The 22,263-nt window shown below is 43.3% G+C and overlaps 3 protein-coding genes across 4 annotated transcripts; 1 reads left to right on the top strand and 2 right to left on the bottom strand.

Annotated features, from left to right (window-relative positions):
* Positions 1-736: 736 nt before the first annotated feature.
* Positions 737-4,138, bottom strand: LOC133904548 (uncharacterized). The gene is made up of 3 exons (XM_062346043.1): positions 3,979-4,138; positions 2,503-2,576; positions 737-865 (listed from the first exon to the last, which is right to left on the bottom strand). Exons 1-3 carry the CDS (start codon positions 4,136-4,138, stop codon positions 737-739), a joined length of 363 nt encoding a protein of 120 aa, XP_062202027.1.
* A 631-nt stretch (positions 4,139-4,769) lies between these two features.
* On the top strand, positions 4,770-8,041 carry LOC133906090 (uncharacterized). Its single transcript, XM_062347872.1, has 3 exons — positions 4,770-5,277; positions 6,460-6,589; positions 7,457-8,041. The coding sequence occupies exons 1-3, from the start codon at positions 4,831-4,833 to the stop codon at positions 7,675-7,677; spliced, it is 798 nt and encodes a 265-aa protein (XP_062203856.1). The 5' UTR covers positions 4,770-4,830; the 3' UTR covers positions 7,678-8,041.
* A 420-nt stretch (positions 8,042-8,461) lies between these two features.
* LOC133906075 (FCS-Like Zinc finger 11) lies at positions 8,462-11,007 on the bottom strand. 2 transcript variants are annotated; one of them, XM_062347862.1, is made up of 4 exons: positions 10,688-11,007; positions 10,425-10,489; positions 9,264-9,962; positions 8,462-9,152 (listed from the first exon to the last, which is right to left on the bottom strand). In XM_062347862.1, exons 3-4 carry the CDS (start codon positions 9,935-9,937, stop codon positions 9,008-9,010), a joined length of 819 nt encoding a protein of 272 aa, XP_062203846.1. In that variant the 5' UTR covers positions 9,938-9,962; positions 10,425-10,489; positions 10,688-11,007; the 3' UTR covers positions 8,462-9,007. The 2 variants fall into 2 exon arrangements, with proteins under 2 accessions (XP_062203846.1, XP_062203842.1); XM_062347858.1 differs by having other exon boundaries at positions 10,799-11,006.
* Positions 11,008-22,263: the final 11,256 nt, after the last annotated feature.

Below are 22,263 nucleotides of genomic sequence, written 5' to 3'. Positions count from 1 at the left end.
ATGAGATGATCTAATTTCTTGTTTAATAGCATGGATAGTGTGATTTAATTTCTTGTTAAGTTGGACGGATAGAACTTAGATGGGGTTAGCCATAATTTTATGGGACCCGCTTGTCATATTTAGTTTTTCATTAAAATGTAATCATGCGAGACTTGTTTTGTTAATTTAATTGCAATAAATACAATGATATAATTGAATCGTAAATCAGATAAACGGTTTAATAGATACTCTCATTTAAAGCATGCTAACAAAAATACATTTACTCTCGAGTTAATGTGTTCTATGCCATTATGAAATCCCCTATTTAGAAAAATACCACCACAAAGGCCAATACCCGACCGGTGCCATTATGATTTACGTGGCTTCAAAAAATGCCATCATGTACACCTCTGACGCCGTTGGGCCCACCTGCAGGCTATCGTACTTTCGTATATACCAAACTACCCCCGTTCGGGCTTAACTATACACTCTATTTCGATGAGGGTTCAGATTGCTCGTCTCCGGCAATGGCTTCGTGTGCGCGGTGGAGACCAACTCCTCCACTAGCATCCGGTGTTGGGAACCACACGATAGCACCTTGCAAACAGGCTTCTCCAATGGCTCCATGGTGTCCTACCTCACCGCATGGGGGACCGCGCTTGCGGTGTCTAAGCCTCTGATGTCACCGAGGCTGAAGATCCTCCCTAGTGTTTGCATCGGCAACTAGAGCTCATGCGAATGTGGCTTCTTGGATGAGTCACAGGTCGAACTCGAAGCCCTTGCACTTGAGCTCGGTGACACACTTGCCGAGGAGCAGCACATCCTCATGCTCCCACGCGGGTAGTTGCTCCAGGACGACCTCCGTGCCAGACATGTGCCGCAGAGCCTAGAGCATGGCCAGTGACAAGGGTAGGGAGATGTGAGGAACCGTCCAAATAATATTCTAATTAATCATCAGAAGGATCATTATTCATAATCACAACCTTGATGATTAACCAGAATATCATCCCGGTAGTCTCGGCACATGTTTTGTGCTCAAGATCGGAACACATGCCTTCCAACATTTAGCATCATAACATAGCTTAAGAAAGAGTAAGTAATTAACATTTATATTACAAGTATTTAACATGCAACTATTTCCAACAATTTACATCAAAAGGTAATAACATCTACATAGCGGAAACATAAACCTATACAACAAAAGAGAGTGGAGCCACATACCCTTAGACTCCACCCCAAAAGCACGACCTCCGAGAGTATGATGCACTACTCTTTCCCGCCACCCTGATCGGCAGGCACGAAGTAACCAAACACCGGCTCTTCCTCACCAGCAGTACCTGAAAACGTAGGCATGAGTACGAAGGTACTCGCAAGATTTAAACTATATAGAGCACATATACATAGCTCGACTCCAAGGATTATGCATTGAGCCATTAGCAAGAAAAAATCATATGGTTAAGTTAAATATAAGCGGTAAGCAACCTGGACACATATGTGTGTGCAACTAACTTAACCAATAAAACATAAATCTACCCTGCCATAACCAACTGAACATAAATAACTGGAACCATAAGAACATATGAGTAACAAAGACCAACTCAACCATCTCCCTCATATCCAACCATCAACCACAAGCGAAAATTCTACGACTGATGCAGATGGACAGAAGCATGCTCATGACCGAGAGCGCGGTATTTCAAAATATTTTTACACCCTGCAGAGAATACTCCTGGACCCACACGACTTGAGGACCATACGATTTGCATGACCACACAGATCCATACAAGGGGGTACTCATGTCAACCTTCCCCAATAAGCTCCAACCATTTGAATCATGCATCGCTCGGCGCAAAGGTACTAGAACTACTACCGGAGCAAACTAGCACCTCTTATAAGCTCGTCCGCTCACACCGTTGATGTTCATGCCCAAATGATCATAGCTATAGAGGTATTCGGCTCGTCTTACCATTAGATCGGCATGTGGTGAGTAAGGTAAGTGCTAAAGCCGACTACACCGACAATCGATGCTTAAACGACGCAAGCAGTCTACGGTGTCCAGTTTTCTCTTCCGACCTACCCAGGGGAACTCCACATCCGGACAGGATAAACACCTCCTAGCGCCGCCCACGTTTTGTCTCATACTCACCACTCATACAACCATCATCAACTCATATCCATTATTGTGATCATTACAAAAGTAAATAATGCCTATGCTCACGAACGATAAAATAATTCACCACTCGACTTCTACCGAATGACCTATGCATTGCGAAGCATTTCGATTTAACTTGTAATCTAGACACCAACAACATACTCAAGGCGACAAGGAAAGGATGAACAACAATTCAAGGTAGAAGTAATGCATTCAACATAGGATCTACCCACTTGTACCCGATCTCAACTTGACACATGCAAACATACATAAGCATAGTTTATCAATTTTAGACTTCATTCAATTGAACAAAGGTGCAATATGCTTAGTTGCTTGCCTTGCTGCTCTAGTGGCTGCCTATAATTACCCACGCAACACTCGCAGAAATCTGGGAGGTGGGCGTCATCTTCAACTGCAACCGTGTCACGCTCCGGCTCCTTGTTCACTAAACAAGAACGCGTGCAATGATGAGCATTAATGAATGCAACAAGGTATGCCACAATGCTTAATAACATGCTAGAAGTACAAGACATGCAAATCAATGCAATACTAAACGATCTAAATAAAATCTAAAAAATAACAGCCACCCGGAGTATCCGGGTCCGAACCCTCCGAGTGAACCTCCAGAAGAGGCGCTCGGTTACTGCCTTTTTATTTTACTGGCCCGGAGTATCCGGGTTCTAGAGCCTTCGGGCCATCCTCCAGTGAATGTGCTCGGTTAGCCATTTTTCTAACTTAACCCGGAACCTTCGGGCTAGTCTGGACTATCCGGGCTGTGCCGGACACTCTGGGTGAGGCTCCAGGAGAGGCTCTTGGTTAATCATTAACGCAATTACCCGGAGTCTCCATGTTTACCCAGATTATCCGGGTGAGGCAGACTTAGGTTTTTCCACAAATTTTCCCTCGGTCGATTCGACTCACTTTACAAATATGTGCTACACAAACGTGTATATGTCCCTATCCAAAGGATTCTAAACCCATCTTGCACCCTAAACCCTAACAAATTTTGAACACAATTCGACGAACGATTTCTGCTGAACCCGTTGTATTCGGGTGAGGCCGGAGTATCCGGGTCAGCCCAGAAAAGCTGTTCTCGAGTGGGTTTTTGATCGATTCGAGTTGCGATCTTCTCCAAGCCTAAAGGGAACATGTTAGGGATAGTCCAAGGGTTCTAGAACTCACTCATCAACTAGTAACACGACTCTATAGCTCAAATATGTCCAAAACTCCATTTTTGCTTAAAAAGCTCAAGAACTTTAAGAACTACTCGATTCTTTTATGAAAATAAAAATGAATTAGATAGATGAGTAGCTCATGAGCTAAGGATTGCAATGGTACCATATGCATACCTTGATCTTGCTCCTAGAGAGAGAAATCCGAGGAGAAAGAGAGAGCTTAAGTATGAGAGTGAGGGGGGCAGCAGTTGCTGCTGTGCTGCTAGGTGGGAGGTGTGGGGGAGTGAGGGAGGAGAGAGAGGGTAGGTGGTGGTGCCCATTTGAGTGGTTGGGATGGTGGGGCCACTTGTGGGGCCCACGTGTAAGAGAAAAGGGGTATTTCCAATGCGATTTCTATTCTTTTCTCTCTCAAATTTCTTTCTCTTATCCAAATGATTTTAAACAAATTTCTTTATAGTTGCAAAATAAAATCACACAAAATTAAACATGATACTTAAGAAACATATTTATGCTTAATTATGTAATTACCGATTTTGAGACGTGACAGGAGACGAGGCAGGGGATCCAGGACCACATGCACACGGCCAGGGATCTAGAGAAGGCAGAGGAGGAGAGAAAGAGGAGGAGGACGGAGGCGGCGTGGAAGGCGAAGAATGCATAATAGAGGAAGACGATCTCCTTGCGCGACACGGCGTGCGAGCAGGTCCTCCTCCTTGAGCCATTGCTTCAGCAGCAGCTGGTGCATCCCGCTCACAGCGATCTGGCTCAGTGGGTGCTGGTGCTGCATCTCCCTAGTGGCGAGTGACACGACTAGGGCATTGGTGTCAGCCATGGGTTCTTGGTGGCATCGAGTGGCTCGCGTGCGTGATGACGATTTTGTTTCCTTCATTGGTGGTGCAGGGGTGATAGGATTTGAAGGGGTTAGTTTGGCCTATACAAAAATATGATGACCTGCATGTGGGCCCAAGAGCGTCGAGGGTGTACAAAATGGTATGTTTTGAAGCTGGACAAAATCATAATGCACCAACCAGATATAGCACTATATAGTGATATTTTTCAAAACAAGCAATTTATAATGGGCACATTTTGCTCTAACCAATCAAGATAGGACATATCAGCAGGAATAAAACTCATCGAGAATATAGATGACTTCGTTCAGTATTTTTTTTTTCATATAGACTCATCTAGCATCTAAGAATATTTCTCAAAAATAATCATCATGTCCATACCTATTTCGGAACTAAATACCTTCGAAAACTGAATAGGCATATCCGAGATTTCACCAAACACACCTTTACCAATTTCCCCTTTTCACTCGTTATTTTTTTTTTTTTTTGCGAGATCATGCTCACTTCCATTTTCCAGCCCATGATGCTCTCTCGTACCACCATGGGCCTCTCACGGAGCCCAAAGCCCAAAGCCCCCAGCTCTCTCCACTCCCCAAGCGGCCAAGCCAACCAGCCACACACACTTGCATCCCTCCTTCTCAGTTCCCACCTCCCCAAAACCCTACACCACCCAACCATGCTCCTCCGGCGACCCCTCCAAACCCTCACCCTCCCTCTCCTCCGCCGCCACCTCTCCTCCGCCGCAGCCGAGGCGGTCGTCTCCCCGGCGGACACTCACCACGCGGACCCCCTCTCCCCGCCGTACGACTACCTCCCTGGCCACCCGCGGCCGGACGCCAAGCACGACGAGGTGATCCTCGCCGTGCCGCGCGCCTCCTCGGGGCGGCACGTGGCCGCCAAGGAGCGCAAGGCCGGGCGGGTCCCCGCCATCGTCTTCGAGCAGGAGAACGGACAGGAGGGAGGCAACAAGCGCCTCGTCTCCGTGCCGTCCAAGCAGATCCGCAAGCTCGTCGACCACCTCGGCCGGTCCTTCTTCCTCTCCAGGCTGTTCCGGCTCCAGGTCTGGTCGGAGCACGCCGGGCAGGGGGACCTCGTCGAGAGCGTCCGCGTCCTGCCGCGCAAGGTGCGTGCTCTGTTGGATTGGAGGTAATGGCTAATACCGATGTGCGTGCGACGATGGCCGGGGGTTGTTTTGTTAGAGCCCACACAGCTCAGGTGTCCCGCTTGTATCGTGCCTTGTGTGATCCGCTGGCGTATTATGGAGAATTACATAGTTAGGAAATAGGGATAGGTGTTTGGGATTGAAATAGTTTGGTACCTGCGTTAGATTCTAGGTGAAGGTTTATGTTTGTATACGAAGGTGTTTGAGTTTGAAAGTTGAACAAAAATTGGGTTGGTGGTTGCTGATGGGTTTATATGAGAAAAATCTAGTCAGCGTATTGGAGATACTAAAGTGAAATGGGAGTCTAGGTTTAGTTTCTGTAGTGCAATGCACTAGGATCCTTACCTTGCTGGAGTGGGTGCGTTGTTTGCGCTCCATCGCTTGGGAACTGTCACTTGGGATGCAGCAAATTGATGCTTCATCTTCTCACAAGACTTACGGATTTCTCATCTGAGGGTAATCCGGGGCATCCATCCTCATTTGGACAACTCCTGCAGGAAGTAACACATGCATTTTCTTATGTAATGCGGAGGTTCCATTTCGTGGTATGATTCTATTTGTTTGGTTGTCTATTTGTCTTTCTTTGCCTGTTACTAGATGATAGCTGATTCCAAGTATTTCACGGTTTAGAACCTTTTTGGATGGATGCTTTAGAGTGGATGGCATAGAACAATGGATATGTTGAAAATAACATCAATATGCTTGTTAGTACCTTCTATGCTACACAAACACAATTAACTCGTTGACCTTTGTGGAATCTCTGGAACATGGATTGGAGATAAAGTTCCCTCTTGGATTTCAGGGAATAAATTCTCCTCTACCAGCTTGCAGAAGTCAAATAGATTATGGATTAGGCATACTGGAAATAGATTAAAGTGAAGTGGAAATCTAGGTTTAGTTGCTTTAGTGCTGGATCATAACATTACTTAAGTGAATGCACTCTGTGCATTTCAGCCCCTTGGGAACCCTGGCTATCCCAGCTGGTTCCTTGAACGGCAAAAACTACATCTCTTGTTCTAGATCAAGTCACGTAAGAAAAATGTCATTCTATCTGTCTTAGATTATCTTTCGTAAAGTACCCACTGTATATCTCTTATTGTATATGCATTATTGGGTGACTTATTTGAACATCTGTATCTTCAGGTACACTTACATGCTGGCACTGATGAACCTCTGAATGTCACGTTCATGAGAGCCCCTTCTTCTGCGCTTCTCAAAATAGATGTTCCTTTGGTGTTCATTGGAGAGGATGCCTCACCTGGTCTCAGGAAAGGTATGTAGCATGTTCCGATGATCCATCTCTTACTTTACACTAAAATGAAAAGCCTAAGCAAAAAGGATGTTCTGTTTTTCCAAGTCAAATTTAGCTAGACCTTAGATGTTGGACATGTGCATTTTCTAAGTATGTTGTCTTAAGGTCATCTCCATAATCTAAAAATTTATCCCTTATAACGCTATTATAACATCTCCTAACACTGTTACAACATCATCTCTTTTTTCCATCTTCCAGCAGCTACTTTATTTCCTACCTTCTATTACTCTCTTCCTTCTTTCAGACCCACAGTCATCCTTTGTGAACAGTGTTGTGGGGAGGAGACTTTGTGAACAGTGTCGTGGGAAGAGAGAGGGGTCCGCAAATATGCGGACCGGAGAGGCAGTCACACTACTGTAGTTCACTGTAGCTCACTGTAGCAGTGGATGCAGCCTTTGCTAGAGTGTGATGCGGGCGAGCAGAGGCGGAATCCTGTGCTGCTACAGTGATGCGGCTGGCTTTGCCGCCTCTGCTGGAGATGCCCTAAATGGAGGATTATTAAGTATCAAAAGAACATTTAGGTTACTTGGAATCATTTCTCTTGAACAATGTTATAAATAAGGGCTCATTTCTGTATTAGTAGTAAGTTTGTTGTTACATGCTATGTTTATTCATTTTTGTATGTATCACTATTTCAGTATACACTGAACTTCCATTTCAAAAACTCTGGCCCACAAAGCTCAAACATTACCTACATTATGTTATACGACTTTAGCAAAATTCCTGCATTATGTTCCAATTCCTTTATCCCCTATGCATTTGTGCCAGCTTATGTTAATGTCTGTTCAGCAATAATCCGGGCTAATGTGTTTACCTTTGAAATTCCAGGAGCTTACTTCAACACCATAAAACGAACAGTCAAGTACCTCTGCCCTGCTGACATAGTACCACCGTACATTGAAGTGGACCTGAGCGAGTTGGATGTAGGACAAAAATTGTTGATGCGCGATCTGAAAGTCCACCCTGCATTGAAGTTGCTTCAGTCACCAGATCAACCTATTTGTAGCATTATAGGATCGAGAGCACCTGAACAGAAGAAGGGAAAATAACTTGTTCCCACTATATGAACTATTTTGGACGCAGTAAGGTTCTTTTTTTTTTTTTTTGTTATTCAGATCTTAATTCTCCTACTCGTAGGATGAATTTTACCCACAGACAGGTCACTGTTACCTCGGGAGGGAATGTTTGGGGAAGCAAGATGCTACAACCAGAAGCACTGCGGAAGTTGCCCAAACATGGTTTTCTGGTGTTCACATAAACTTCAGTGCGATGAGCTTTGTTGAAACGGAACTTTTCATTGTGAGCAAGGGGAAAGTCTTGATTGTTTTCGTTTTAATGTAGCATTACACGATTTCGATAACAGAAGTTTGTAAGAATGGTAAGAAAAGATGCTCCTATATCTAGCCATTATGACATTGTGTCCTGTTTTTGTCTGTGACATTGTGTGTTTTTTTTGTTTTTTTAAAAGAAGTTTCAAGTTCTCAAGTGTTAAAAAATTCCAAACAAATCTCTGAGTCAATGTAACCATGGATTATGAAAAAACAGCTGACGCGACACACGTGAAGCTAAGGTACACAGACAAGCCAATCCCAACTCTCAAGTCTTCACACACAACAATGACTTGAAAACCTGAAAGCAAACACAGCCCTCTTGCCGCCTGCAATGACTAATCGTCCTGAACTAATGAAAAGAAAAGGAGTAATATGCGACTGACAGTAACATGAAGAGCCACTTCTCTTTAAGTTAAATAAAATGAAATTACATTAAGTTACAGCAAGACACATTAAGTTTAACTGTGCAGTCAGTTGGTCGACTGAAAACAGTTTCAAACAGTTTGAAATTGACACCGATGTGCCTGTTGATGTGAACAATTCCTTACTTGGATACAAGAGAGTAATTCCTGGCAACAATCGGATAGTGTCTGATAAGTCGAAAACATGAAACCAAATGAGAAAAAAAAAATGTAAACAAGAGCAGCTAGTATACTTCGGGATTATCATTTACCATTTTCTTTACGATAATACATGCCGAAGCATATAGGTTCAAATACATGACAGTAATGAAAGGCGTCCACATATGACAGCCAGTGAAAACGAGGTCCAAGCAAACAAACACAAGTCCAAATACATGCACACGCCCTTCTCCGATCAAGATAATAATATGATCAGAGGTACAGTCATTTTTTGGACTCCTCCAAAAAATTCGAGGATCCCAGTAAGCAAAATAAAGAAATCAATAGGTGAGGTAAATTCATCAGTGCCGCAACAAACAAAATCTTCAGGCAACAACTCAGCAAACATGATCACATCCATGGCTGCAACTTATTAACCTCAAACAGCACTTCAGATACGACCATATCAAGTTGTTACCGATGCTCATTCAACGGATCAGTTGGAAAATACGACCATCCTCAAAGGGTGAGCTGCTAGGAGAAACATGATGATCTGTCATGGGTTCGCCTTGTTCCATCTCATCTTCCATGAAATTTTCCCTGCACTCCATGCTGCAAAAGGCTTTGTCACCCCTACAATTGAAACACAGGACACCAAACATCAAACAACAATCAACAGAATCACAGGTCTATTAAACAGGAACACCCATAACAGTGGTTCCTTTACTACACTTGATCACTTACTGATAGATGTAGATGTCTTTTCCTTCTTTGAGCTTCTCACTGCAAAAACAACAGAAGCTCATTGTACCCTCTTTCACATGAGGAGACATACTCTCCGCACCCTTACTCTCATTAGGCATCAGCTGCTCAACTTGAAACTCAAAAACACGATCTCCAAATATGTGGGTAGTTCTAGGGTTAGGGCCACGGGAAACAACACAGGTGTAATCTTCGGAATTGACAATGTCATCAAGGGACATGATACTACCCTTCATTCCATCAGACATATTATCATCCTTCTGTACAACCTCCTCAGCTTGAACAGGAGCAGTGGAGCTGTTCTTGCGGGGCAAATTATCAGTAATCCTCATCTCAGAACCAAGAAGAACCTTCCTACTGCCCATGGGTGTGGGGTTCTCATCACTGAGGGAATCCACTAGTCCAAGCCCAACCCTGTCACCAAGCAGGATCTTTTGGTTCTGGCTGGCATCAAGGGAAAATGATCTGGGTGATTTCGCACCAAGGCCTGTGAAGAACTTGAGGTCTAGGGGCGATGTTGGACTGCGGACCGCATCCAATTCAATCAAGCATTTGGTGCTCAGTTTGACAAGAACGTCAGGGACTCTGAAGAATCCCATCTTTTGCGCAATGGATTCAGAGGAAGTTTGGGAAACCGAGGAGGATTCAGCTGTCATTTGGTCGCCTCTAGCTTTCTTCCCACTGCATCATTTTTTGTGTTAATAAATTGATTATATAGCATCACCTTTTCAACACTAACAACTAGACAAAGTTTGATTTGTACTATTAATCTATTATCAGTTTCAACTAAAACAATTTTACAGAGAAGTTAACTTATACTATCAGTTTCAAAACAAGATCTTCATGGAGTCGAGAAAAGAAGAATCAGCTGAATCAATTTTCTTATGGAAAATTGTTCCACAAGCAATAGCAATTGGTACCACACAATCAACAAACAAACTAAAAAGGTATCATGAATTGGAATGTAGTAATAGCATCTGTTTTTCTTTTAGGATTCCTTCGCTTGTAAGCAATACATATTGGTCAGAGAATAAAGCATCAGGAGAGGAGTAGTAGACAATCTAGATGAGCATATGAGAATCCAAACAAAACAAAAGGACAAGCCAGCCTTTAGTGATTAATCAATCATCGTCTCATTCTCACCTTTGCTTCACCAACTGTTCTTGCCTCGCAAGGTTGTTTCCTCACAGCAGCCTCCTCATCAAGTCCTGAAAAAAAGAAGAAGAACAAAATAATTAACACGATCAGTAATCCCTTCAAATCGCGGGCGCCGATTAAACTCCCCCAATTTTTTTTTAAAAAAACCCAAAAAATATAAGGGGAAAAAGACGCATGGGCAAGAATCGATCGGAACACCCACGAGAGGATAAACAAATCCAAGAACAAGGCAGATTAAAACCCCTCACCCACGAGAACGCGTCTGAATCAATTCTCCCCGGAGGCAAATGCAGGTCCGAGAATCCCCAACGAGGACAGGCAAAACCGCGAGGAATCAAAACAAGAGGCGACGCACTCACCCTCCGTCCGTCCGTCCGTCCTTGGTCTCCTCTGCCTGCAGAGCGCAGCACCGGGTCTCAGTGGGTGGGGGAGGACGGAGGCTTGAGGTCCGAGTAAGATGAGGAAGAAATAGAGAGAGAGAGAGAGAGAGGTTTATGTGATGTGAGAACTTTAGGCTCTACTAGAAGTTGTTGGACCCAGCTTTGTCTCCTTTTGATTTTCTCTCTCTACTTTCTCTTTCTAAGCCTGTTCCTGTACTCAACCCCGAAGAACCCAATTTTTAAAAGAGAGAAAGTATTTTTCTTGAGAGAGAGAGAGAAAATAAAAAATTTCTGGTAGGGAATGATGGAAATATCTTATGCAGGCCAAGTGGCTGTTGATTGAGATGATGACTTGTTGGGGATTTCTCTTCTTCTAGAATGTAATATTCTTTTTTCTTGAGGGAAAAAGGTGTAAAGTGGAAAAAGGTGTTGAGAGCTCGAGATTATGATGTCATGCGTGCGTCTTGATGTGGAGGCTGTGATTTGTCATGTTGTTAGACCCTGTTTGTTTCAGTTTCGGATTCTGGCTTTCAGCTTTTATAATCCGAAGCTGAAACAAACAGACAGCTTTTGGTTATAGCTTTTTAAAATCTGCTGGTTGGATTGTGAAAATCTGAGAAGCTGGTTTTCCTCAGCTTTTGATAGATTGTGAAAGTTTATTTTACTAAACTGTCCATTAAATTTTTTTAAATCTACAGTCTAAAAGCTTTTCACAATCCAGCTTTTAACAATCCAGCTTTTATAAGCTGCTTTTCAGAATCTCTAGCTGAAACAAACAGACCCTTAGTCAGCCAGAGGAGAGAGAGAGAGTCATTATTAGGAAAAAGTAAAGAGGGGAGAGAAAAAGAGATGCTGTTTGTGACTTTTTTGGTGTGTGTGACCGGAATTTTTAATCCGTGAGCTGAATTTTTTATCTTTTATTTACTATCTATTCTTGTTTTTCAAGGTGGCGGTGGGGCTGCCAATGGAGTATGCTGTCAAAATCACCTTTTTTTAATGGGTTTGTGTTGGGGTTTCTGTCAGGAATTGTGCTTCCAAGTCCACCTGCAAGACAAATTTCGTCCACTCCGGTCTGAGCACTGGGTATCCAGGATAATTTTGTTAAAAGCAGGCAGATTTTTCTTCTTAAAAGAAAGTTTAGGAAATTATGTTAGTGTAATCGTCCTAGTATCTCGTCAAGAGCTATATTATCTGAACAAATCTCAGATAAATTGTATTAGATACTCGCGTACTATCATTTAATCGAGGAGGGAGTATGCGGCTTATATGTGAGCACAACTGTCACATTAGCAATCAAACTTTTCAATTCAAGCATGCAGTCGAAAAGACGAAAAGAATACACTTGCACACAATCCAATCAAATTTCTGTTGTTTCCTTGAATTCCTATTTAGTGAACAACTGATTTTCTAAAGCTCGTTTAGTTACACTTTTAAATGGCGTAATTGCTATCACCCTTAAAAAGGTTTTCCGTGTTGACTGTTGAGCCGTAACAATCTTTCCAAATGGTCTTCCGAATTACTCTACTTGTTGCTCCTGGTTAGGGGTGGGCAAAAATATCCTAGACCGAGTCCGAACTACTTGAGACTGAATCTGAATTATTCGAAGACCAAAATTTCGGTAGTATTTCGGTATGGGTCTCAAATGATTTTTTTTGGGGCATGTTCCTCGGGTACCCGAAATACCCGAAACATCATTATATTCTTTTCATTTAGTGTTTTTAGAGAGAAAAAAATGTTCTTTTTTATTTGATGTTATACTATTTCGAGAAGAGACATATATATATATATGTTTCTATAGCGTATGTTCTCTTATTTAGTGTGTGAATTGTGATACAAGATTATGAGACTCAATTTTATTGCCCATCGGTTAATATGGGTAGTTTAGGACAAACAAATTTGATAAGGTAGCAAGCGACAACTTTACTAAGGACATGTGGTAATTTTTTTCTTTTTTTTTCTTTTTATTAATAACTATGCATAAATCTAAAACATCAAACCAAAAATAACAAAAGGAGTGCCATATAAGAAATTTGAGTATTTTAGATATTTCAGTACCCGAACCAAAATTTTGGTACCTAAATTTTTAACCATATTTTAGGTACTAGTTACAGAAGACTAAAATTTAAAATACCCAAAATACCCGGACCAAAAATTCAGATATAGCCGAACCCCCACCCCTACTCTGGTCTTGGCCTTCAAGCACCCGGTCAAATGTTGATAAAAGTACCCATCTCCTCTGCAATCCAATGGTACAGTGATTCATGCACCACAAAAATCTATAATGATTTTAGTCAACATGTCAAAGTGAGTACTATCTTCGCCCTTAAATAGATGTTGTTTTAGGTTTTTAAGTGATATTTTACTAGAGTGTCTATATTAAAGACTATTAGAAAATAGAGTTTTAATTTAATGAGTGTGGTGGAGTAGTGACTTATATGCTATTAATTGAATGTTAGAGAAATAGGGTTCAAAAATTTATCAGTAACCGACCAAAATACGCGATAACCGGCTATCTTGGTCCGGCTCGATTTCAGAAACCGAACAGTAATCGAATTTGACTTAAAAAAATAAAAAAATTCCACAAAAAATCCTAAAAAAACTAGATACAATTCTAAGACCTTTTGTGAAAACAATTTCAAAAATAATATCGTTTACATCATATTCTACAGGGAGGAAGTTGAAAAAAATGAAAAAAGTTGAAGGTACGACTCAGTTATTAACTCATGTTAAGAAAAAGCTTAACATGCAAACACATATTTTTTTATGTAGAACGTATATTAAGAGAATCTTTAAAATTAATTTCACTTTATTTAGAGTTTTATTAATTTCTCTATAATTTTTACAAAGTTCACAAGCATAAAGTGAAGATGTTAAAAAATAATACTGTAATTAACTTTTTCATGTCTACTATTATTTTTTCTATGTAAATAATAGTATAAATAAACTAATAAAAGTGGTTTCACTAATTTTTGAGGTGTGATGGGTTAGTTATGAATTAATCTAGTCGCAACACATTTATATAATCCTGTATGTTATAATAGCTAATTCATGAGTTCATGTACTGTTAAAAGAGATAGGATCACGTAATAAGACTAACAAAATTAGTTTCATGATTTTTGGATTAGCAAAGAATAAACTATGCATTTAACTTGGTTTAACAAATACATTTTCTCACAGAAAATTTTGAACTTTTTTATGAGTATAAATACTTTTATCATGTAGATCATGTTACAAGGAAACCAACAAAATTTGTTTCACTTGATTTGAAGCTCAGATGAATTAGTTATTGATTTTACAAGATTGAGATAATTTTGGGTTTTTTTGTTGAACTTCACTGAAAATCAAGAAAACCGAGCGGTTACCGGCAATACGGAAAAATTGAGAAAACAGCTCGATAAATCGAGAAAATCGCTCGATAATCGGTCCAATTCGACCGGTTATCGAGAGGTCAATTTCATGACTTTTTCCCCAAATTTTAAATTTTTTCAAACGAATTTTGTCCGAATTTTTTTGAAAATTCGAACGGTTGTCACGGTTACCACAGTTTTTCGGTTACTGCCACAGCTCGGTTACCAAGCTTCGATCGGTAACGTGAACCTTGTAGAGAAATCTAGAGGGGTAAACATATCATGCATAAAAGAATTTATTGCAACCTTATTCTGTACGCTGAAGACTAAAACGACATATAAAAGAGAACTAACGTAGTAGTACCGTACTCTACTACATTCAAGGCTGGCTGGTTGGTTGTGCTTCCTCTTCCGTACTCCCGCTGGTTCCAAATTTGTTGATGTTTTGGACAGGATCTTACATACCAAGCAGTGGTTAATTAGGGTGACTATTCCTTATTTTACCTATATTAAATACAGTCGCGTGGCACCCCTAATCAGTACTCCCTCTCAGCCCACGTGGTTACGACCCCAGTCCCGAAGCTTTAGGTGCTAGGTTCAACTCCTGTCACCCCACTTTTCGCACACGCGTTGGTTTGGTTGCATTTTTTGCTTCGCGTGAGCGTTTGCATGCATAGCGTTGGTTTTTGACTTTTTGTATTTGTGCGCGTGCTGTGGCCGGGCTGCATGCTCGTATTTTTGGCTAGCGCGTTGGTAACAAATATTTTGGTCGGTGCTGCACGTTTTGCCACTGGTAACAAAAATTTTGGCACATGTTGCTGCCCTGGTTAGTCGCTTTGTTGCCGCTGAAACTCCCTGCCTACTCCCTCTATTTAAACCCTAGTTAGCCAGCACTTGATGCAAACAAACCCAACATGGCAGAGCTGGCCGTAAGTGAGTTTCGTTGAATTTAGAACCATTACGTAATGTTTCTCTTAAGCATAGAACAACACTAGAAGATATATGTTTTGTGTTCTATATTAGTAAATCCAAGCTACTGAGATATATACGAGAAGGTCAACTTAAGCGTCACTCAAATAGTATAAAGTCACACTTAACAGATGCAAAACAAGAAGGCTAGGCTACAATGGTGTGTGGATATGCTTGAACCTGAAAGCATGCATGATAATCCAAGGTTTAAGGGGTTGTTTGATGTTATTTTCATTGATGAGAAATAGTTCTACCTTACTAGAAAATCATAGATGTGTTACATGCTTCCAGTTGAGGATGAGCCCTTACGTACATGCAAAAGTAAGAACAACATCCCTAAGCTCATGTTCTTGACTGTTACCGCTCGACTAAGGTTTAATAGAGAGGGAGTTTGCATTTTTGATGGAAAGATTGCGTGCTTTCCTTTGGTTACATATGAACGTGCTAAGAGAAGTAGTGTTAACCGGCAAGCTGGGACAATGGAAGTGAAGCCCATCACTTCAATTACTAGGGATGTCATTAGAACGTTCATGATCGACAATGTGTTGCCGGCTATTCGAGCTAAGTGGCCACGTGAGGATGTCAACAAACCCATCTACATCAAGCAAGACAACGCACCGTCTCATCTAGATCATGATGATCCACTATTTTGTGAAGATGCTAAGCAAGAAGGTTTTGACATTCGGTTTATTTGTCAACCGCCCAATTCACCAGATTTCAATATATTAGATTTGAGTTTCTTTCATGCCATCCAATCTATTCAATACAAGAAGACCGCAAAAATAGTTCAAGATCTTGTTCCAATTGTCCAAGAGGTACACTTCTACTAGTAGAATTTTTTATATTTTGCTTTCTGTAGCTCAATGCTTGGAGCTAACATTGTTTTCATAAACCAGGCCTTCCATGAGTATTCTCCACTCAAGGCAAATAGAATCTATCTTACACTTCAACTAGTATGGGAGGAGGCAATGAAAGTTCATGGTTCAAACAAGTTCAAGATTCCACACATGAAGAAACAAAGTCTAGAAAGACAAGGGCGGCTCCCTTTGCAAATCACTTGCGAGGCACCATTGGTAGCCGATGCTATGGTCAAGCTCGCTGCATGGAACAATTAGACATGGATTAGTAGCGGAACAATTAGAATTGGATAGTAATATGCATGGAAACTATGTAATCTGCATTAAGCTTTTGCTAGTTAATCTTACCAAGGTTTTAGAAGAACTTATACATGAAACTCTTGTACATTTTCATCATAATCTCTTGCTTTGAGAATCCGGCACCTCAGTCTCGCCGGCCAAGGAGTCCACCACGAAACGAACCTCGTCGGAATCTTCGACATCGGCCAAGGAGTCCACCACGGTGGCCTTTTGCGTTGGCCTCTCGGCAACGTCGTCAAGCATCTTGGTGATGTGCGCAGGTAGTAAGATAACGTCGCCATCCATCTTGACATCCTCGAGATTGGGAAGGAGTACCCCGCAGTCAACTCATCGAGGCCGTAGATCCAAGCCGAGACCATGTAGTCTCTGTGCACAAGACCACATCGAGAGCATGGCCTCCTGCTTGCGTGCCGGTACTCCTCAGGGTCCTGAACATCGTGGACTCGGCCGCAGTGATCACACTCCTGCGTGAGCTGCTCCATGGCGTCAGCGGTGTCGATCTCCTGCGCTAGGTGCTCCACGACGCCGCCGGTCATCTCATCCTGCTGTGCGAGCTGCTTGGTGACACCGATCGCCATGTCGCTCTTGCGTAACCTGATCCACGATGTCGGCGGTCACCTCGCCCTCCTGTGCGACGCTGTCACATGGCTTGTTGGCCTCCACCGCAAGTAGTTTATGCTCCATGGCGCCAGGGAGCAAGCAGCGCCAAAGAATAAGGGCAAGGGTGAGCAGCGACGAGAGGCAGCTTGGCGGCGCTGACGCCGGTCAAAATGGGTGCGGGAACTTGCAGTTTAAAGACGCGCCTAGGGAGCTCACGTTGCGGCACCGTTGGAGGCGATGCGCCAACTTAATGCAATTTGCATGCATGCAAGGGTAAAACAATCCAAAGTGACCACGCGGAGGCCAAAACGTAAAGAATTCCCATCCGAAGGGTCCAATCCTCAAACGTCAACAAATTCGAAACTGGAGGGAGTAGCTGGGGTACCTGGTACGTGGTATGTGCTCACACCTGCCTTTATTTTGGGGCATCTCGCATTAACTTTCAAGTCACGATACTTGGTTAATTGCAACTTAGAGCAAGTTCAATAAACTTGGTTTATAGCCAAGTCATGTCATTTGTGCGTGTAGTTGCGGACAAGCAAACTCCTAGGTACTTGTAGCTTAATAAAACACACACACACACACACACACACACACACACACACACACACACACACACACACACACACACACACACACACACACACACACACACACACACACACACACACACACACACACACACACACACACACACACACACACACACACACACACACACACACACACACACACACAACATGATAATAAATTAATCAACGAGGAAAGCAGGAAAAGGAGAAGGAAGCGGCAGCCGTTGGAGGCTCGCCTGACTTGCTACTGTACTACTCTTTTGACCTAGTCTTTATAGATATATAGTCTATTAAAATTGTTAATTTATATTGAGATTTATATTTAAAAAGTAGATATTTTTTTTATAGAATACTAGTTCAATACCCGTACGTTGTAAAGAGAGTCAAAAATTTGCACACGATAATATTGTTCGTTCCTCTAAAACTAGCCAATGAAACATCACTAAAGAATCTTAGTTGTTGGATTTGTTAGATATTGACAAATCTGAGGGTGTTAGTTGTTATGCGGATATTTTTTGAGGTCGGTATAGGATTGTTCCTACTCATGCTCTTATAGTTTAGATTTTCCCCATTTTTTGATTTTTCTGGTCTCATTATGGGCTAGCCCAATCAAACCTTAGTTGGACCAGAAGCCCGAGCGAGCATGCGTTGGCGGTGGTCGGTGAGGCAGCCGAATTAGGGGTGAGGTGGTGCACGCTCCCAGGTCACTAATACACCCGTAGACCATGCACACAACTCTTCCCTCTCGATCTCCTGCAGTCCTGCTAGGTTGCCCCACCGCTGCAGCCATCTACTATCCATTCTCTGTGCATAGTGTCCACCAAGGTATCCACCCAACACCTCACCTGACTGAAACGCACACACGCCCTTTCCACCACCTCAAAACTTTTGTCTCACTGCAAACCAGTCTGACAAATCGAACCCCACCCATCATTGGAGCAAATGCTCAAAACCTCGCATCGCATAGCAGAGGACATGTCTTTCTCTAGAGACAACCCTCATCTCTCTCACCGCATGCCCAAGGCAAAGGGGCAAGGGCGCTCTCTCTCTATCTCCCTCTACCATCTCTGTGCGATCCCATCGCCTTGCCACCGCCATGGTGTTCCTCGCACGGGTGCTCCACCACTCCAACTCATGCCTGTCGTCTCACTGCCCCGCAGTGGCCACATCCTACCACTGGATCTCCCCGACCGCCACCGCGAGCACCCGGAGGCCGGTGCGACGGTGGCGCCCATGGATCCGAAGTTTCTGCGATCGTGGGAGCCTATGGGCGGCCCACACATGGAGCTTCCGAGCAACCACGAGGACACGCTCGAGGTCTTCGTGGATGGGCACACGGTGCGGATCCCCAAGGGCTTCACCATGCTCCAGGCCTGCAAGGTCGCTGTCGTTGACATCCCGCGCTTCTACTACCACAACCGCCTCTCCATCACCGAGAACTGCCGCATGTGCCTTGTTGTGCCAGAGCTAAGGAAGAGGGAGGCATCAGCGCGCGTTTCGGTGATGTTGACAGCAGGAGGCGGTACGGATCAGGTGCGGTCGAGTCACGCGCGATGTGTAGGAGGGTGAGGGGATGGCGACGGTGGGAGTAGGCAAGGGAGATGGCAGTTGCCAATGCTAGGAGCAGGGGCATGGTTTTAGGAGGGGTGCAAGATCGGGATTAGGGAGGGCCCACCTGATTCTATTAGGACATGAGCAGGACGTAGAGCGAAAGATCGTGCCAAGGAAGCGCTAAGTGTTTTTAAGTAGGAGAGATATAAAAGACCAAGCAGATAAATATATAGTGTTTATTTCCCCGGCAAGAGGACACGTCTGTCTCTCTCTCTAGAGACAACCCCCATCTCTCTCACCACACGCCCAAGGCCAAGGGGCAAGGGCACTCTCTCTCTCCCTCTACCGTCTATGGTGATCCCATCGCCTCGCCACCACCATGGCGTTCCTCGCACGGGTGCTCGGCCACTCCAACTCATCCATGTCGTCTCGCTGCCCTGAGGTGGCCGCATCCTACCACTGGATTTCCTCGACCGCCACCGCAGGCACTCGGAGGCTGATGCAGCGGTGGCGCCCGCGGACCCGGAGCTTCCGTGGTCGTGGGAGCCTATGGGCGGCGCACGCGTGAAGCTTCTTAGCAACCTGGAGGACACGTTCAAGGTCTTCATGGATGGGCACGCGGTGCAGATCCCTAGGGATTTCACCGTGCTCCAGGCCTATGAGGTTGTTGTCAACGACATCCCGCGCTTATGCTACCACAACCACCTCTCCATTGCCAAGAACTGCCGCATGTGCCAAAGCAAGGGAAGAGGGAAGTAGTGGCACGTGTTCCGGTGATGTTGACGACGAGAGGCGGTGCGGATTCGATGCGGCCGAGTCACGCGCGATGCTAAAGAGGGTGAGGGGATGGCGACAACAGAGTAGGCAAGGGAGATGGCGGATGCCAGGGCTGGAAGCAGGGGCACGGTTAGGGGAGGGGTGCAAGATCGGGATTGGGAAGGGCCCACCTAATTCTATTAGGATATGAGCAGGACGTAAAGAGAAAGATCGTGCCAAGGAAGTGCTAAGTGTTTTTATGTCGGAGAGATATAAGAGAACAAACAGATAAAAATATAGTGTTCATTTCGAGGACGCTTAAGGTAGTATTTGGTTCTTGGGCAGGATGGGATGGAGTGAATTCATCCTGTTTTTGAGTTGTTTGGATAGAGAGCGGTGAAATGAAATGGTTCGGAATCAAGAATATTTTTCAAATATTTGGAACAGAGTCGTTCTTAAAAAAATAGTAAAACACATCCATCTCACTTCAAACGTGACACTGACGATAGACTAAGATACTAAAATAGACTCATCTAACCCACCACAAAATAAACATCTATATATAAATATAATAATTCCACCCTCAAATATATAAATAAAACCATTATATCACACTTCGCTCTCTAATCCAACTCTACTAAAATTACTCGCGACTATGTAAAATTGCTCGCGACGGAGAAAGAAAGGAGAGAGATTTGGTGGGCCCATTCGGAATTGCGGGGAGAGAGAGAGGTGATGTGACGGGGCGCGATGGCGACCGGCGGCCGGTTTGCGCGTCCGCTGGTGTTCCACCACACCAGCCCCCCCCCCCCCCCGGTGCCCTTTTCTTCCATGTCCTGACCTGTGGTAGGTTCTGGTTCTAAATCGCGTAGCGGCAGGTCGCGTGTGTCATGTTAATACTCGTATTAGATTACTCCTACATTTCTGATGGGATACTTCACCGCCGGTAGGTATACACAGACAGATGCGCACGGATTTCATTATTATCAGTATCGTAAAAGTTATGAATAGATACATGGCTGAGAAATGTATGTACTACATTATAGCAACGAGTACTAGCGAGTATGGGATATTTTCGATATTTTCGGATCCTTATTGGTCACTTTTTTTTAAGCAAATCTTATTGGCCACTGACTCGTAATTATCCAAATGGCTTGTCTAACCGTGATACTGGTACTGCACAATGGATGAAAATGAAATCTGTGCAACGACAGCATACCGATGGATGCATAGTAAGCTTATATTTGTTTTCTGTTTCTGATTCTGTTTTTATTGCTACTAAAAACCATAACAAATAAAGTTTTGAAGAAGGAGTTTCTAAGAAGATTGAAACTTATTTTTGAGAAAAATAAACTAAAATTAAGAAACTTACTTAAAGATATTTTTCTGAGAAGCTATGTGTTAAGAAGCCAGTAATTTATCATAGAAGAAAACAAATTTCTAAAAACAGTTTTTCAAACAAATCAAAAATATAATTTTTTAAAAAAGCTCAAAAATACAAGTACAAACAAAAAGACCCTAAATAAATACTAGCGGAAGTCTCACGCTCGATTGGTTCACAGCAGCTCACCGGCGTGGGGTTAGGGCTCGGAGATTGAGTGAGGGATGGGATTCGCTAGTGGCGCACTAGGGCAAATCCAAAATCCCACACCACCCAGCCAGCAGCAAAATCCCGCGCTTTTCCCCCTGCACGCAACCATCCATCCTCCGAGAGGAATTGTGTCTTGCTTCTGTTGATCTCTTGCATAGTCTTTTGTACTTCCGCAATGTGTTTTTGGCTACTTAGGATTCGAGCTCTTTCTCTTGCATTTGGATGAACCTGGGAGGGGCGAGGTAACAATTTCTAATAATTTACATTTGGAATCGAAAGGGAGCGTAACTTTTCACATCCGCAGATTGCGGTCGGAAAGTCTATTGCTACATCAACACGATACCCACCGGTGGAAGAAATCTGCCGACATGAGTATGTGAGGTGCAGCAGCTAATGATTGCAAACATAAGGAGAATATAAAAGAACAAAGCTGCGCATGAGTTTGCAAGTACTGAGAATTGCTGCTGCACCTAAACTCTCTAGCTGAAGATTAAAATGGGCTGTACTGCCATCCCGGTGTGACGACGATACTGCTATTGCATACTAGTAATTGCTAATATGGTAATCATTGCAATAAAAAAGGGGGGAAATTTGTTATTCTTCACGGAACCAACTTCCAGTGAAGCTGAGTGTATTTCCGTTAGGTTGTGGCCATGTGTTCGGTAAGAAATTTGAATCAATTAGTGTATCAACTCTCGCGGAAAACAAACAAAAAAAAAAGAAGAAGAAAAAAACAGGGCAAACAAACAAGACAATCACATCGGGGCCCCGTCCCAAGTTGCGCTGGCCGAACTACGGCATTTTGCTCACAAAAACCACAATCACCAACCAATAGTGTACAACACCTGCTGAAGGATGGCAAACCGAAAAAAAAAAAGAGGAGCACCAGTATACACCAGAG

This window comes from Phragmites australis, chromosome 2 (assembly GCF_958298935.1).
Source record: "Phragmites australis chromosome 2, lpPhrAust1.1, whole genome shotgun sequence".
In the NCBI taxonomy this organism is placed as follows: domain Eukaryota; kingdom Viridiplantae; phylum Streptophyta; class Magnoliopsida; order Poales; family Poaceae; genus Phragmites; species Phragmites australis.
This window is presented reverse-complemented; position numbering and strand designations above follow the sequence as displayed.